Consider the following 18213-nt stretch of genomic DNA (forward strand, 5'->3'; position numbering starts at 1 on the left):
ACTTCAACACTTCACTGATACGCTTCATTAATATGAACATTAAAGCAAATGACTTCATCTCAGAGACCAGGAGTGCATCAGTCACTGCCTGTCTGCTTCCTCTGCCATTTCCCATTCACCCCCTGTGATTTTTTTTTCCCTTACAGTTTCACTCCTCACTCTGATGAGAGCAAGAGTGTTCAGTTGATTGTGATGTATGACATGAATCTATCGAGAATTGTCACAGCTTTTTCTTTTGTCCATGTTGTCATCCTGTTTCAAATTAAAGGCAGCTGATCCAGATAACTTTCTTTACAGAAGGACGAATTCTGCGAGGCTGAGGGTCACATGAGGTGAAATTTGAAGAAAGGGATGGATATACTGCTGAAATCAGTAAATTCAGATTTTGAGGTGAGTTTGACATAATTTGTTTAAATTATTATAAAGGATATATTCTGTACTGTTAACACCCCAAAGGGTTGCCAGAAAAAGAAGTTTGTCATGGGGAAAAGCAACAGGTTGCACTTATCTTGCAGATTCCCTAAGTTCTTCAGTTTCTGCCAAAGTTCCTGCATGTACCAGGAGTCTGTTCAATTGGTATTATCTCTTTGAACTTCCTGTTTGCTGTGTTGAATGGCACAGCTTTTAAGAGTCAGTTGAACCATCTCTCGTAGATAGAGCATGGAGTTATGATTAGAGATAGACAGATTATCTGCACCAGTATTCGGCATTTTGATGCATTTTGGCATTGGCCTTTTTTTTAATCTGACGGCCACTTGACCTGATGAGGAAGTGTATAAAAGGCAAAACCACAACAGAGGTGGGTGGCGGGCTTTGGGGCCTAGCCTGAACTCCCTGCACTTTTTGTTAGAATTTTAAAACAAAGAAAAAAGCCTTTAACGTGTTGCAAATCTGAAAAGCTGTTTAATAAACATATGCTTAAAGGCATTTAAACGAAATTAAGTGTTTGAGTTTGTATTATTCAAAATTTTGATGCCAAATTTTCACTTTTATTTTAAATGAATATTGGCTCCAAATATTGGTTATTGGCCTCCTTGACTACTAATAATCTGTATTGGTATTGGCCCTGAAAAAACCATATCGTTCTATCTCTAGTTATGTTAGATGTAACGTTAGCACTAGACACGGAGGACAAGGATGGAAAAGGAAGCTCAATAACTGCAGTATGATACTTTAACCATAACTGGGCAGAGCTGCACTGATGTCAGAGCAACCCCAGGGGCCCACTTTAGTATAATCCATGAAGGCTTAACAGGCTGACAGAATCACTCAGCTACTGGCTCTGACCTGGCACTCATCTTCGTGTGGGGCAAAGCTGCACGCACACACACACACACACACACACACACACACGAATGCACATACACAGATCACCACCACCACCAGGGAAAAGAAAAGATAGAGAAGATCCCATGGCAAACCACAAACAAGCAAGTCAGTTCTGGGCTTGTAAACATGTCTGATTGTGTAACATGTTGGATGCAGTCTGAAAGGAAATTGAAGATGCGATGACAGTGAGAGTGTATGTAACCTACACTGCACTAAAAATGGAGCTGTGTGAGAGCAGGGCACTGAGATGACAGGAGTGCAGAGCATCAGAGCCTATAAGAACAACAGATCAAATGTCAGAGTGGAATACTCCACAGTGAATATTTACCTTTTTCATAAAACTTCTGTAAAATCTATCAAAGTGCTTCTATTCAGAAAAACTTCATTTGGTAAAGAGGTCATTTTGTATGACATTTAAGACAGAATAACAGATTGTAATCCTTTACTGTCATAGGAAGGTGAATATGTTTCCACATCTGTGAGCAATCAAGCAAGATGAGCTGCCGTGCACTGTACCACACACACACACACACACACACACACACACACACACACACACACACACACACACACACACACCAACAGCTATTCTGCTATGTTTACCTTTCCATTTGCAATTTTCTCCTGGGATATCCTTGATTCTTCTCCCTTGCAACTGTATTTAGTACTAAAAGCTCTAATAATCATGGTTATAGGACATGGTGGTAATTCATAATTGAGTAACCATGGTGACCAGTTCAGTGCAATACAAACTTCTGGAATAATGGTATTGTTGGGATAAGAACAGCAATTGAACTGAAATTGATTTATCTTAATACTCATTCTTCCATTTCACTCTCTCTCTCTCACGCACACACTCACACTCACACAGAGACTCATACATGTACACACAAAACCCTCAGTCATGCACATTGAGAAATTGTGACCTCTATGTTTAACCTTTCTATTTTCAGCCACAGTTGTGCCCCATTGAAACAACTTGTGGTGTGAGTGGTTTCGGGGGGGGGGGGGGGGGGGGGGGGGGGTACTCTGGGATAGAACTGGCAGTGAAAGAGGATGGGGCCGGTAACTCTGTGGCACCGACCCGTCCCTCTGATCCAGTCCAGACTGTTTGCGACGTCACAGTGCAGTGTCCTGCCCTCTTTCTCTAAAACACACAACCACAATCCCAAATAGCTCTAAATGCAGCTCTGCTGGCCGCTCTTATTTTGGCCCAGTTGTTGCTTTATGAGAGTTTTACAGTAAGAGCCGGGGAATGGAACAAGCTCCACTTTGGCTCAGAGAGATGAGCTTTGCCAGAGTAGTTGTGCTGACAGTTCATGCATTCTGTATTGTGAGGCTTTAGAGCACGAAGCTGACCAGCACTGATCACACAATAGAGACTATGTGTTTTTATCTAACTCTAGGTGTTTTCTGCAGTGACAGTTTTATGGTGCTTGAGGTTTGATGTAGTGATGTGAACAGGATTAAGACTGTTCCTATATACCTCAAAGTTCTTCTGGCCATGGCGTAGCGTGGTTAAAAAAACAAACAAACAAAAAAAAAAACAGAAAAAAAACGGAATAGGCCAGAGTTCAGGCTGAGGTTTTGTTTCACAGATGGTAAAGTGTGGTGTAAGTGTATTACATCAATATGTGTAGCCTGGTATATTGCAGTTACAGTAGAACATTAGTTCAGCCTTTTCTATTACAGGAACAGAATCAACAAAATATTTATGAATCTACAGAGTTGTGGTCGACAGATCTGGCTTCAGCAGAGGGAGGTTGACTTACATCGACCAGCTGCTTTGTTTTAGGAAAACATAACTTGTCACGTAATCGTCCTGAAGAACCTCTGAGGAATTTTAATGCAGTGGAAGAAGAATAGAGTAAAACCACTCAGTAAGCTGTGTGGACCTCAGTTTTTATCCAGCCTGTTCTCTCCATCGTCATAATTATCACCTTTGCATGGATACAAAAACACATATGCACGCACACAGAAGCAAAGAAGCATTTAATGCGCAACAAATGCTTGAGTTATTTGCAAATTTCCGCATTTTGAAAATGTGAAGCCATGAGAGTTCCTTTTGAGATAAAACCATTTCTGCAAACATTTGATTCTGTTTATTTTCTGTGAGAAAAGGAGATTGAATAAGGATGGAAATATGAGAGCAATGTGAGATAGATGGAGGAAGGCTACATTTAGACAGGCTGTTGTTTTCTTAGATAAACTGCGAAGAGCTGATGACAGAGATGGCAAGTTTTACACCAGCTTAAAATATCTGCCGAGCACCTCCTTCCTCTTAAGTGTGTGTGTGTGCACTTTTGAAGCTACAAAGTGCTCTTGTGGTGAACAGTTAATTGTGTGTGCTAACCTAAATCACAACCATATCACCCTGAGACCACAGCCACAAAAAGACGTTGTTGTTCTCTGCAGAACAGGCATATAAATATTTACACAGTCGCCCGCATTATCTATCTAAGCAGAGCAGAGAAAAGGGACAGGCGGAGAAAGGCCTGCCAGATTTAGACTTCCAAGTATTTTTGTTTGAACATTTGGAAGTATCCTGTGCCTCTTTCTTTAAATGAGTGTGTCAGGTAAGTCATACCTGTGCACCTGTGGGTTTCAGGTTTCGCCCGCCTGCTGTATCAGCCTGCTGTGCACCTGGATTTCTGTTTATGCTAACAGTTAGACGAGTCCTGCTGGTATGAAGTCAGTCAGTCACTCAGACATCCAAGGAGCCTCGTCCAGCATGTGCAAGTAGTTTCTGACCTTCGTGTACGTAAAAAAATACAAAGTTGAAGGGTGATTTCATATCCTTATAAACCCTGCTGTTGACAGAAGGTTCAAATATGTAAAACTTCTTGCTGGCCTTGGTTTCCTTTGAGTTTTTTTTTTTTACATTTTACTCTTGTTCACTTTCTCTCCCTTCTTGCTAACTTTGTATCTCCTGCTTTTGCTTATTGGCCTGCATGACACCAATCAGAAATGTAAACACTTGTCATGATGTAACATATTTTGTGCAAGTGGGTGCATATGCAAGTATGCAGACACACATATGGGGCCAATTGACAGGGTCACATATGGGATGTGCTCCTAAAGTCAGTATCATTTTACCAGTGTAAATATTAGTCAATGTCAGGAGCGTTTACACTGTAATGGCAGTCCTTCAGCTCTACTTTCCTTATAGCACTTTCTCTCTGCTCCTCTCCCTTGGGCCTCTCCTTTCACAACCCCTCTCCTTATTACTCCCCTCTCATCCAGCACTCATGTAATCCCCCGTTTCTCATTACCCAATCTTCTCTCCTGTTCTCTGCATCTCCTCTTGAGCTCCGGCAGTCTCTGACAAGGCCCAGTCGTCTTCCAGACGGCCCCGTTCCCCCTACATTGAAAATCCCCCTCTTCCTATTCTCCTGACACAATATGATTAATCATCCCATTAACTGATCCACTGTCATTGGATTGTTGAGGGGTGCTTATAATACAACCTCAACCATCCCCCTGAGAGACACCCAATCTCCAGACTATCTTCCAAAGCTCTCAAGCAAACTCTCCTTGTCTTTGTTCACTCCACGTCTAAAACAGCTGTCATCCAGTGTGGGTTTGACTGTCTGTTACTAAATCTGCCCATGGGTGAGGAGACTGAATGAAGGAATGTAACTGGTTCGTAAAAACCCTGAAATGCTGCTCAGTCTTAAAGAAAAGATGATGTCTTATTTTATGGAAGCAGTAGTCAAATCCCTACTAAGGAGAAGAAGATACACTTATTTAATGATGTACATGTAGAGAGAAAAAAGGTTTATGTCAGGAGATTAAAAAAACAAAAAAACAAAATCAAAGGCACAAACAAAACTGGAATAAATACTGTGAGTTACTACTTCTCTGCTGGTTTTACATTTGATATTTATTGAAACAAAGTAGAGCATTGAGCCAATTTGTAAAAAGTAACAAAATATCAGCTATAACACATTAAGTTTAACAAACCTCAAATTCATGGAGAAGCTTATAAATATACATAATTGGATTGGTAGAAATAGTTTTGTCTATTGAGAATCATCACAGGGATAGTGAGCAGTTAACTGAGTGGTTTCGGAAATTTGTGGCATTGATAAAATTGGAACATCTGTGACATACGTGTGTAACAGTAAAGCTGAACGTGAGTGAGGAAAAAAAAAAGAATGTTTCAAAACAATAAGGTGCTTTTCCCTTTACAAAAAAAACCAAAACAAAAACAGTGAAGAGCCGCATTAGTGAGAAGAAACTTTTAAAAAGTGACTCAAAAATCTGGGGATGTCCAACTAAATATTGATCTCTGACAGAGATGCTTTTCTGTTTTAAGCTTAAAGGAGGATCTGGCTAAGGAAAATAAATACAGTTTACTGATTGGTTGGATAGACATACTATATACACAGAGCATGGAATATTTCACCACTGTAACCACAACATTGCCCATATATATTCAAACCATGTTAAGTATTGTAGAATAATGTTAAATGGATAATCTGAATTAATATGGAAAACAATGATGGCTATAATATTGATATATTTGCTGATGCACTGTAGTAAAAAAACAAAAAAAAAACAAAACAGCTGAACAGACACGTACAGACGGGTTTAAGCCTCTGTATCAAAGTGCATAATGGTGGAGGGCTTGTTGCAGCACCTGGGGAACTCTAAGGCTTCTGGGACAGCTTAATAAATGGCCCAATCCCCAAAACAGCCCTCTTATTGTAGCCACTGTACTCCAAGGACTCGAACGAATCAGCAGCGTTCGTTACTCTACATGCGATGAGAGGGGACAAATAGACTTCGTTAAGGATGTGAAGGCTTGTTTGAGACTGGACCCAAGAAAACACATCCATACACTAGAGCACACAGGCGTTCTCCTCTCAACACAGTCTCAAAAAAAAAAAAAAAAAAAAAAAAAAAATCAGGACCGCTTAGTCAATTATGCCACAAATATAAACCTCTACTCTTGTTAGGAAATGGGAAGCACAGTCCAATTTTGCAATCAGTGTGACCCATCTGAAATTTTAAAAAATGGTGCAGGTGGGATGGGGGAAGATTTCCAGCCATAATCAGGCACTTGAAGGGGTTAAAATCAGCTGGTGATGACTGGGCCAAAATAAAACATAACAATCTCAAAATAAATATTTCACGATACTCTCAGTTTCCGAAGACATAAGATTTTTTTTTTTTTTTAGAAAAAAAGAGTCAGTCTTTTCGCAATGGCATAATTGTTTAACTCTATAAATATAATTTATATAGTTTCTTTCTTCCATTCTCTCACTGTGTTCAACTCCTTTGCTCCTCTGCTCATGAATACACACAGATGTACGCCCATCGTCTGCAAGCAAACACACACAGGCAACACTCGTCTTCTCACTTGCAGACGAATTGGTCTACGATTTTGGTGCAGCGCTTGCACTTGACATAGCAGCACCAGTGGAACTTGCAGTGGCAGCGCTCCACTATCTGGGCCTTGTACTGGTCATAGCCGCGGCCGCAGCACATCAGCTCACACCCATCCATGCCCTCCGAGGTCTTGTTGCAAAGGCGCCCCACTGTGCCCAGGGAGCCCGTGCTTTGGTTCTTCAGGCAGTAGTCTGGACTGGACTCAATGTACACCAGGTCATGGCTCGTAGGAGCGTTGAACTTGCTGTGCATTTGCACCAGCTTTCCGCGCGAGTTGAGCTTCATGGCAGCAGCACTGTCATACTTTTCCTTCAGTGCATCACCCACCTTGCGGAAATCAGCCAGCTGCAGCCAGCAGGTCTTCAGGCTGCAGGAGCCTGATACCCCGTGGCACTTGCAAGACACGTGGGCGAGGTCCGACACCGTCTGAGAGTGGAGGGGAAAAGAAATACTTGATTTAAACAGATGAAAAACTTGCAAAAGTGCTTATTTTTATGGGGGAAATTACAGAAAAATAACATGTCCAAGTGACACATGCTTCATATTTCTAATTTGTCCTGTCTGCATAAATATTTGCACAATAAGCTGCTCATGATCTCATAAACCATTAATTTCCCATAAAGGACCAAATGATCCTGTCCATGTCTCTAGTGGTGTACTGAGTAAAATGTTGTCCACTCATTTGTCCAACTTGAAAGAGAACAGCCTGGCAACAGATATCTCGTATTACGTTTCCTTTGAGGTGGTTTCAAGATGTTTGGAAAGGAAAAGAAACCCCAGAGCTGCCTCCAGTGACTCCATCTCCCCACAGATCAAAGCCTCAGGAGGGGAGAGCAGACAGAGCTGTTACACAGATGATCAGCGGAGACCTATCTGATTGACCTGGATTGTCTCACTTCCAAACTCCTCATGCTCTTTCTATCACTGGTTGGTCTCACTCTAGGGCCTGCACTTTATATCTTTCTGCTTGTTTCTTATCTGATGACATCCTTTTATGAGTGTATCTGTGCATGTAGCTTACCCTCCTTCCAGCCTCGTTATTGTGGAGATTCATCAACAGCCGTGCGCTCTCATACGAGCCTTTGGGGTAGCTCTTCTCCCTCTCGCGTGCATCCACAAACTCCTTGGAGAACCTGTAGCCGTAGTTGAGGTTGTCTCCGCAGCCGCCCCACAGCCAGTCTCGGGGCAGATCTTTGGGGCGAGCCGCACGGCTGCACCCACAGCTGGAGAGCTCCCCCTCTCTGCAGGCACGGCTAACCGCGTTCACCACCCCTGCTGCGCTGATGGCATAAGTGAACGCTGTTTCTCGACTGCCTGCAGAAACACAAAACCAAAACATCATGTCACATTTGACACAATAAGAGTCAGAGTGAATTATAAATGTAAAAAGGCATTTTTTATTATTTGGTAAATCCATCCACTGTTTCAGTTTTTGTTGGTTATGAATGTGTATTTATTTTGTACTGAGTGTGTCTCACTGTCACTTTGCTTTAAGTCTTTGCACAGTGTTATGAGATGTGATGTCATATGACAGCATTCACCATACACTTTAGATTACAGAGCGCTTCAGCCAAGTGCTGCAGGCTCCTCATCACCAACATTTTGAAAAGTGGAATCTGGTTTGCTGTTATTGGGCTTCAGCCAGAGAGAAGAGAGCGCCCTCTAGTGACAGAGATCCTTCTTAACAAGCAGCTGCCATTTCACCCAAATTGAAAGTGACAATGAATCTATTATTTTATCTGTCACGACTGAGAGATTCTGGAGCCATTGCTCATTAACTCACGCTGTTTCTAACCTCAACTTAAAAAAAAAAAAAAGTAAGAAAAAAATACACGTAAGCAGTTTTTTCTATCACCAAATGCTCTATCCATTACTACCACTGTACAAAGCCACAGTCTACAAGAGAAAACCAAAATGAGGAGATAAGCAACTCAAGACGAAACAGCTGACATTACTATGAGGCTTTGTGTTGACAGTGAAGACAGGGGTTGCTGCAAAATAAAAATGCACAGCTAGTATACCTGCTGAGCTAAACCTTTAGAGAGCGTGCTATAATGGCAGTAACAGATGGACAGAGAATGGGAGATGAGGGAGGAGAGAGAAAAGACGACTGAAGAGATAAGAGAAAGACATTGGAGGAAAAAAAGCAGGCAAAATGGAAAAGGAGACAGATGCATGCACTTAATTTCACAACAGGCAAACAAAGACAATGATATAGAAAGAAACTCTGGCAGGAGGTGATCAGAGAGGTGCGGCGGGGGGATTTATTAGTCTAGTACAACTTTTAAACCAGCCTAAGGATACTGGCCTAATAGTGGACCTGTAGACAGACAAACTGTTGTCTCCCACATTGCAGCCTCCCTTCTCCTGTACCCCACCCTGGAGCTAGCCAAGCCAGGCAGGGGAGAGGGTCTGAACCCAACCACGCCAGCACCCCCTGGAGCTCAGCTTTAAATCACCAACAGTGTCCCAAGCCAGCAGACAGACAGTAAGACGGGTGTTCAGATAGACGGACATGCAGTATAGGGGAGGACATGTTTACTTGGCCCAGAGTGGTCTGAGATAGGAGCAATGTTGACGAGGGAGAGGGAGGGGGAAGAGGAATGGGAGACCGGCTGCTGATGAGGTTTCTATGAAGACTGATCTGTGGTTAGGGACTCAGCAGTGCCAGAGCCACAGACAGGCAGAATCACCAAGAATGGTGTAAACACACAGACCCATGTGCATGCATGCACACTTTGGCATGCAGGGTAAGTTCACAAGCACAGCACATTTAATGGTTGGTTCACCTAAACCAAAAAAACCAAACATTAGTCCTTACCCCGAGTGGTAACTATCGATGCAGATAGTTTCAGTTTTATACGCTGAGGTTTTGAGATGTCTGTCTCTGAGATTTCTGCCACTACACCAGTATAAAACAAGCAAATGAAATTTTGTTTTAGTTGCTCACAATGTTACACTCACCGTCAACCTCTCTTTCCAAACGGAACATGGTGTGATCAGTTTTCAGTGGAACTACTTTCTACAAAAAAACCTTGTCACTATGAAAACTGTTGACAGCATGTTCTGTGAATTACCCAGAGCAATGGGAACATTATTTCTGGAAAGACAAGTTGCCACCGCTGATCGCATTAAATGTTGTTTTTTTTAAAGCTGTGAGCACCAAAAACAAAATTCCATTCACCATATATTCCATTAGTTGCATCATGGTGTGGTCAGAAATCTAAGAGATGGATATCTCATCTGGACAAATAAAAAAGCAAAACTTCCAGCATGCATAGGCAGGAAATAAATAAATTTATTTATTTATTTATTGCAAATTTGGGTAAACTGAACCTTTAAAGAGTACCAACATGGAGAAAACGCACATCTTTCTGCAAGCATTACGGAAGAGGAATTTTGAATAACGGCAATATGTGAGCACCGCAAGAGCTGACTGTTATCAAAACTACAAAATGGGGCCTCTAATGCAGCCAGACCTGCTGTTATGATCCTAAGACAGACATTGTATAGATTCATTGTAATTCAGCTGGAGAGTTATGATCAATAAACGGTAAACCACCTTTACATTAGCCCCTGAGGTGAAGGCAAACATCCAAAGCAAACTAAAACAAACCATGTGAAATGATAGGATCCAGGAGGGGGAATCGCTTTTAAGAGAGGATTGTAAAGCTCTTGACTTTTCTATAAGAGATCTGAGCACACTGTATGAACATGCACACACACACACACACACACACACACACACACACACACACACACACACACACACACACAGTGTAATCTCTGACAAGGTGATATATTGGTGCATACACTCACTGCACTCTTATTACTTGTAAATACAGGGCAGCTACAGTCCAGCTCCACAGCGTGTGCGCCCGTGTGTGTGTGTGAGAGAGTGTGTCAAATTGTCTCCCATTCATCAGGGGAAAAGCAGATTCTCTGCCTCCCTCCTGCTCCATGTCGGGAGCTGGTTTAGCAGGCCAAAGCCACATGTGATTTATCCAGCAACCTCACCCACCAACTATTCCCTCCACACAGCTGCTGAGAATCAGCAGCCCCATACATTTCATACACACACACACTTTCACAAACACACACAAAAGAGGGTCAGTGAGTCAGAGAGTGGAAGAACGAAGAAAAGTAAGACACACAATGTACGGATACTAAATATTAGTGAATATCTACTGCAAATGTGAATATGGTGATATTCGTGAACACAGCTGTGTTTGTATCTGTATTAATCCCATGTGTGTACATGTCTGAATTCTTACAGCTTTCCCTATTTCTTACCTATTTGCATGACTCGTCCAAAAACAGAGGAGTTGTCGACTGTGCTGCAGTTCCAGCGCCGATGTCTGAACTGGTACTGGCACTCTCTGATGCCTGTCTTGGCACCTTCACCGATGTACTGCATGTGGTCCTGGTAGAGCTGGCACAGCTTCTTCTGGCCCTGCGACAGGCCCACCAGCTGGCTGCACAGAGGCTGGGCACCGATGATGTAGGCCTCCGGGATCAGTATAGGGTTCATGGCTAGAGACCTGGATGAGCGGAACACATAATGCAGTTGTTTTCACTTGTGTGCCATTGTAACATGTGTGCAAGTTTTCAAGCCAAATTCACAATCAGCAGCTGATTTCATTTGATTGGTTTCTCCCTCTCACGGATGGAGCTTTGTTAATCACTGAAATGAGCTGCAGTTAGTTACTGGATGGAGTGAAATCCTGCAGACTCCAAGAGCATAAGTGTAAATGGAAGCATAAACAAGAGAAGTAAAAAAAAAAAGAAAAAGAAAAGAGGAAATGAGGAAAATTTAAAGTAAAAAAAGGGTAAAACAAAGAATACATCAAGAAAGAAAGAGTTAATCTGAAACAAGCACCATTTTTGTAACTTAAAGCACTGGTTCCCAACCTTGTCAACTCAACTTGTGACCCTTTATAGTTAAGCAATAGCTACTTATGAACCCCACAGGTTGCATACTGTACGCCTATGAACTGTGAGTATCCAAGACCGTTTCAATTTTATCATTTTTTATTAGAGACCTTAGGAGCCAAACCTCTCCGGTATTTTACACAAAACAAAGTCAGAAAACATACAGTTTTGTGCGGCAAAAATGTGATTTTCCTTCTTTCTTAACTTGTTAAAGAGTCCACAATCCCTTCAGATTTATCTTGTGACCCCATGGTGTGTTTCCTTAAGTTGGAAACCACTGTCTTAGCGGGTAATATTTAGCTGACTATTCACAGACTATGCTTGGTAAAAAGAAACAATGAATTTGGATTTTTTTTTCTTGCTGAAATGTTTGCCACTGAGCAAACAGCTCTTAGCTATGAATGCTGTATACCCTTTCGTGGTAAAATCGGATAATTTCATCTACTGCCCCATTCAGTTCTGTCTGAGAGAAAGAAAGAGAAATAAAAGATGAACTGAAAGGGAAAGAGACAGGAACAAACATGGTTGAAACAGAGGGAGAGAGAGAGAGAGAGAGAGAGAGAGAGAGAGAGAGAGAGAGAAACACTAGTATGAGCATCTGGTTCCAGGCCACAGGACAATTAGAGCAGCCCATCCCTGAGCCCCAAGAGAGAGACAATTAGCCCCCAGTGTAACCTGATCGACTGGGGAAACTCAGCAGCAAGGGAATGCAGACTGAAAACACACACAACATATACACAGACGTACACACATAAGCACCAAGACAAAAAAAAAAAAAAAATCAACATGCACACTGTTAGTATGCTCTGTCTCATACACATGCAGTCAGCAGATCCTCTGCTCTGACACTCTAAATCATTCACACCTGTATCCTCTCAAAGAGGAAACTCAAAGGCATACACAGTTTGTTCCTCAAACCCAGCTTTCCAAAACGTAACGTGCGAGTCCTCAGCTGGGTCCGTAATCCGACTCATTATTTCAACTAATGTAGTCGCCTACTGAGCTAAGCCCATTAAAATATGTTTATCTATAAAAATCCTCTACAAATTAATTGTTTAAATTATTATTTTCACATAATCAGGCCATCACCACATGATGTCACCGCTTCCTTTGATCTGCTCGTTTTAAGTAAATAAAATTCTATCACAGGAAGTGTGGGTTTACTGTAAAAGCTTCATGTTCTTCCACAAGCACTCAAGTTTGGATACACAATTATGCACAAGTGCACAATTAGATGAAAACACAGAAACAACCACAGGATGTGAAGAGTTGTGATTTGCTTTAAGTAGTGCTTCTATGGTGACTGGTAAACAGTATTTTCCCCTCTATCAGAAGTACTCAGAGTGTTTAAGTGCAGCATGCTCAAATATAGACTTTTCTCCTAATGGCAGCAGGACACATGTGTACACAGGCACACACACACACAAACACACGTGCAGTCACACACGGTGTTCGTGTTTGCACATATTTGGACACCAACTCGTAGACCACAGCATTCTATGTTTTCTATAATATTCATAATTTTGGTTTGGCAATATGTGAAGAAAGAAAATAAGGGAGAAAAAAAAGTTCTTCCTGAAAAGCTAATGTGCCACAGTCAGCATGTTGTATTACTTCATAATATGTGGTACAACTGAAGTTGAGGAGGATTACTTAGCAAACACGCACACACAAGCCTGAAATTGACTCTGAAACTAAGTAAAAAGCAAATATAAACAGTAATTAAATTTTTTTATTTTCAAAATCAATATCAATCTAAATCTTTAGGTTTTTAGGCACCATTTACAAATGTGATTTGCTTATGAAAGAAAAGTGAAAAAAAAAAGCCTTTTGAAAGCTGACAATCTCCATTCGCCATTTGACACACACAAAAACACACTGTGCCCAAATTAAGACGCATGCAGAAATACTGTACATATGGAGAGAAAATTAATGCATACCACCATGAGTTGGCCTCCACCACCACCTGCATGAGGAGTGTGAGGAGTGTGAGGGCAAAGACGCAGTGTCTGGAGTCCAACACGCTGCCAAAGGGCCAGCAAACCGGCCGACACACACAGCCCAACCCCAGATTCATACTGCCGCTGATCTGAGGGAGGACAGAGAACAGGATGCATGTCAGTCTGCCTGCCTGTCTGGATGTTTGTCTCTCACACACAGTTTATTATGCATAATACAGAAAAAGACAGGGACAGACATATGGGATGTCAAAACGTATATATATGGAGAAAGTAGGAAAAATTCTTTCAGCTACAAGCCTGTGTATTTAAACTCTCTCCTTTACATGCAAACAGGACTGAGATTGTGTGTGTTTGAGTGTGTGTGTGTGTCATGAGTGCCTTGAGGCTATCAGTGCTCGCTCTGCAGAGCAGTCATTTGGCAGCAGGTCTGAGTGTGAATCACATAGGACTGATAGATGTACAGCCGGAGAAGACACAATGACCATGTAACCACAACTAGACACATTCCTGACAGTCCACTTTACTCAGAGAAAGAGACACACAAAGGCAAAGATTTATGTGAGGCCTTGTCACAGACCGTGTGCGCCTGCACCTTCTTTTAAAAACTAAATCTTAAATTTTAACCCATAATTAGGATTGCATTTTAAATGCAAATATGATTCAGTTTAAAAAAAAAAAAAACCTTAAAAGACTTAAAATAAAATCCATCATTTTGGATTTCTGTAAATAAGAAACAGGTTTTGGGGGGAAAAAAACAACAAAATTTTATATAAATTCGTAAAATTAGCTTTCATTATAGTTAATTAAAAACGTTTTAATAGGATTTAGCAAGAACAAAAAAAAAATAAATAAAAAAATAAAAAAAATAAAAAAATAGGTTTCTCTGTCAAAGAAATTTCGCATTTGACAAATAAGTGCCATTCCGGTCTATAATTATAGTTAATTTTTATATTTATTAATTGATTGTGAATCGGTCTGTAAGGAGCCACGTCAGCGGATGATGGTGTATGGTCTGGTTATATTGTGCAGCCTTTTGCCTAACGAAAACTACAAGGAATTAAGAGGGAAAAAAAGTACAGAATTATGTACAGACAACTGCATGGCTTTTGTGATGCAGTTTGGCTGCTGTGTAGGCAGAAAATGAGTTAAAATAATTACCCCGAAATTTGCGAGTTAAACCGACGTGCCAGCCTTCCAGTTGGGCCGTGTGTGAATTTTGGGTCTGAGAGCAGCTCTAATTTGTCATGCTGCGTTATTTTCCAGGGTTGAGTCGTGGAGACCTGGGTCTGCCTAATACTCATTAAAGACAAGGCCAAGTTCACCATCATTCACCCGGCGCGCACGCGTGCACGCACGCACGCGAGCATGTGCTTTCAGTTTGTGCACTGCCCCAGAAATAGTTGGTGAGGTTGTGTTGTGTTCCTCGCAGTTCATCCACATAAATTTAAGCACTAATCCACAGAAGGCGGCGGTTTTTACACTGATTTTAAACCAGCAAATTGGAGATGTTCCTTCCGCAAGGAAGAGGATTTGAAAACGTGCTTAAATTTATGTTTAATTAAGATCTCCAATTTTTTTCTTTTTGCCAAACTGGACACTTCATCGGCAATAAGCCGTCACTAGTGGAGGTACGGAGGTTTGAGTCTGAATATTCATATTTAAATTACCTGTCACGGAGCCACAGGTGCGCGCAGTTAGGCCTAACATTTTACAACATACTGAGCCAATCAGTGGAGAGAACAGTAGTGATTCGTTTTAAAAGAAACAATGGAGGAGTTATTTATGAATTCATATCTCTTATTGCTGTTTTAATCCTTTCAGTGGCTGCAACTATTTAACCGTGCACACAACTTTATTATTAGTATTATTATTATTCTTTTCGTAAACTTACATTCCTGCATTTGGCATCGCCAGTGAAAGCTGCGTAAATCCTGCGCTCCGTGACCCCTAGAAACGATCTGACCCGAGTAAAGTATTCATAGGACTTGACCGGATGACTGATGACTACCCTGCTGATTTCTGTCGGTAAAAGTGGCATCAAATTGAGCAAATTACAGGAAGAGAACAGTTAGAATACCGTTGTCAAAATGATAAAACATCGAGCTCTGCTGTTGCATTGGATCATTTAAGAGGCTATTTCAAGGGACTAAATCGATATGAGAATTACGGAAATTACACAGCTCTTTTCTTATAAAATTAGGAGAAAAACGTCTTAAATTAATTTAAAATTTTAGACAAATCTCCTTTTGATTTTCTCTAACTTGAATCTTTGGTTCTAAAATCTAAAATATTATTTCAATGAAATATAACAAAATCTAAATAATTGTGATGTGATTGTGATGAAAATGTGAAGGGAAAAGCATCAAGTCGCTTTGAGTGTCGAGTTATGGCAACTTCTAATGAATGACCGGGTTGTTTTTGAGTGATAACATTTACTGTATGGTCTGCGCCTTTAAGCCTTTGGATAATGTATATGCTGACAGTCAATTTTTTGGAGGTATGGATGTGTGGGTGCTGGGCAAAAATAAAATATAATAAATACACCAACATTTATATAGCAACTGAATAAAAATTACAGCTTTTCCCAAACTGTGCGGCACCGTAATTTACTGACAAATGAAGTAAATATTATCCGCATTTAACAGATCAAACTGATGAGTGTCTTTGCCTGCCTGCCCTGATGATTAAAAAAACCAGGAGAGGGAGCCAGGTACAAGGATTTGAAGAGGAGAAGCAGCACAAAGAACAGTGCCTGACTTTAAATAGGCTCTGTTAACAACAGAGAAGAAAATGAAGACTATTTTTAAATAATCTCTATGTATTACTTTATATCAAATAATATGACTTATTTTTGCTGAACTTATTATTTGCCTAATGCAGGATACTGACATATGGGTCACAGTCAATGCAGTTGGGGATTGGGGGGTGGGTGCATGTTTCACACATCACATCTGTCAAGAACTTTTATCCAAACCCAAAGAACCACTTTTAGTCCAAAAAAGTCCGCACAAAACACACATTTTCCACTGTTTAAGTTAAATCGCGGCTGCATGGAAAACTGAGTGAACCAGGAGACCTATAGGCTACTCACCAGGGAGCACAGCCCGTTAGAAGTTGTAATCCACTTTCTGCAGACGATATCAAACCAATAATCCCAGTGCAGGCCAGGTGGATTTAAGATTTCCTTTTCCGCTGAAGTGAAGACAGGTCTCGTCGTTTTATCCGGATCTCTTGGAAAGTGCTTTGTTGGGGACGCAGAAAGCGTAATGCTAAAGCTAAGAGTTCTTCAGGTTTTGGTGTTTTTGGTGAACACGGACGCCCCAATTATCAGTGAATGCGCTCCGTGCGCCAAACAGCTTAGAGGACTGGTAGGAGGCAGCGAGATGTATAAAATGTCCAAGGACAGTGTGTGAGGAAATGATCAGTTCCTTTAACGAGTCAGTGTGCGACTTTGCGGCAACTATTAACAAATAAAAACCATCTACGGCAACCCAAAGTGCAACTGGCGGAAACGTCGCATGAACTTTGTCGATTCTCTTCTAATTGAAAGCGGCCTACTTTTATAGTCCCTATCCAAGTGAAGACTGTTCCAGGTTATACCTAAGCTGTATCAAACCAAAAGCATGTAAAATATTGTTAGGAGCATTAAATCCAACCGCTCGTTCGCTCAGGTCATAGCGCGTTTTACCTGCGGAAAGATCCACACGGTGATCCTCGCCACAAACGACTTGTCAATTTACCTTCCATTCTGTGCAAAAGCGACTTTGACAATCCCTCAGCTTGAGTACAAAGTCTTCACATGCATAACAGTAAATCGTCCGCCTCGTAAAAAAAAAAAATATATATATATATATACAAAAAACAGATGCAACAATTAATCGGCTCCAGGCAGTATGCTCCAAAAAACTTTCCGCGCGGACTATCTCCAAACAGTGAGGCTTGGCGAGCGCGCACCGTGCCAGGGGGAGTAAAAGAACACAGCGTGTGAACAACAGCGGCTTTTCTGAGGCTCCAGGTCTGTCGTCTTCCCACACCGTATGTGTGTGTCTGTGTGTGCTGAAGTGCAGAAAAGTATCGCCGACTATCCCTCCCTCTCTCTCTCTCTCTCTCTCTCTCTCTCTCTCTCTCTCTCTCTCTTTTTCTCTCTCGCTCACCTGCTTCAGTCGCCTCCTCTCACAAACTAGCACACTGCAGCATGGATGCGCAGCGCAAAACCTTCAGATGGCGCATGCGCTTCACATTTCTCCTGAAATCCCTTTTTTCTTTTGCCAGTCACCAACTTTGGAAAAGTAAGGAGTGTAGGTAAAATTGTAGAGAGAGGGAGAGAGAGACAGGAGCGAGAGAAGGGCGGAACAGGCTGTAACAAAACAAGCGTCTCTATTACCTAAAATAAACTTATAAAGCACCCGAGGCTATTACCCTATCCATACCAGAGCAAAGTTAGGATTTTCACTGGCAGCAGATCGAGTTACCACTCAAGTAAAATCAAGACAAGCAGGTCCATATCGAGTGCTTATACAGGCTGCTCTCATCACCTGAAGGCCTGCGAGCATTACGGTAATTACGGTAATTATTATTTTATGGTACATTATCCCAA

The 18213-nt window shown here is 41.4% G+C and overlaps 1 protein-coding gene across 2 annotated transcripts; it reads right to left on the bottom strand.

The window, feature by feature from the left end:
• Nucleotides 1-5198: 5198 nt before the first annotated feature.
• Nucleotides 5199-17770, bottom strand: wnt5a (wingless-type MMTV integration site family, member 5a). 2 transcript variants are annotated; one of them, XM_041055593.1, is made up of 5 exons: nt 17305-17770; nt 13596-13744; nt 11017-11264; nt 7745-8037; nt 5199-7149 (listed from the first exon to the last, which is right to left on the bottom strand). In XM_041055593.1, the coding sequence occupies exons 2-5, from the start codon at nt 13730-13732 to the stop codon at nt 6691-6693; spliced, it is 1137 nt and encodes a 378-aa protein (XP_040911527.1). In that variant the 5' UTR covers nt 13733-13744; nt 17305-17770; the 3' UTR covers nt 5199-6690. The 2 variants fall into 2 exon arrangements, with proteins under 2 accessions (XP_040911527.1, XP_040911519.1); XM_041055585.1 differs by having other exon boundaries at nt 16708-17769.
• Between the last annotated feature and the right edge of the window lie 443 nt (nt 17771-18213).

The sequence above is a fragment of the Toxotes jaculatrix genome, chromosome 2 (assembly GCF_017976425.1).
Source record: "Toxotes jaculatrix isolate fToxJac2 chromosome 2, fToxJac2.pri, whole genome shotgun sequence".
Classification (NCBI taxonomy): domain Eukaryota; kingdom Metazoa; phylum Chordata; class Actinopteri; family Toxotidae; genus Toxotes; species Toxotes jaculatrix.

Excerpts from the sequence above, each read along its gene's own strand:
- wnt5a (XM_041055593.1), bottom strand. The coding sequence starts at position 13,732 with ATGAATCTGGGGTTGGGCTGTGTGTGTCGGCCGGTTTGCTGGCCCTTT. Across the intron at positions 8,038-11,016 it reads TGGACGAGTCATGCAAATAG|GCAGTCGAGAAACAGCGTTC; the intron begins GTAAGAAATAGG and ends GTGTTTCTGCAG. Across the intron at positions 7,150-7,744 it reads ATAACGAGGCTGGAAGGAGG|ACGGTGTCGGACCTCGCCCA; the intron begins GTAAGCTACATG and ends CTCCACTCTCAG.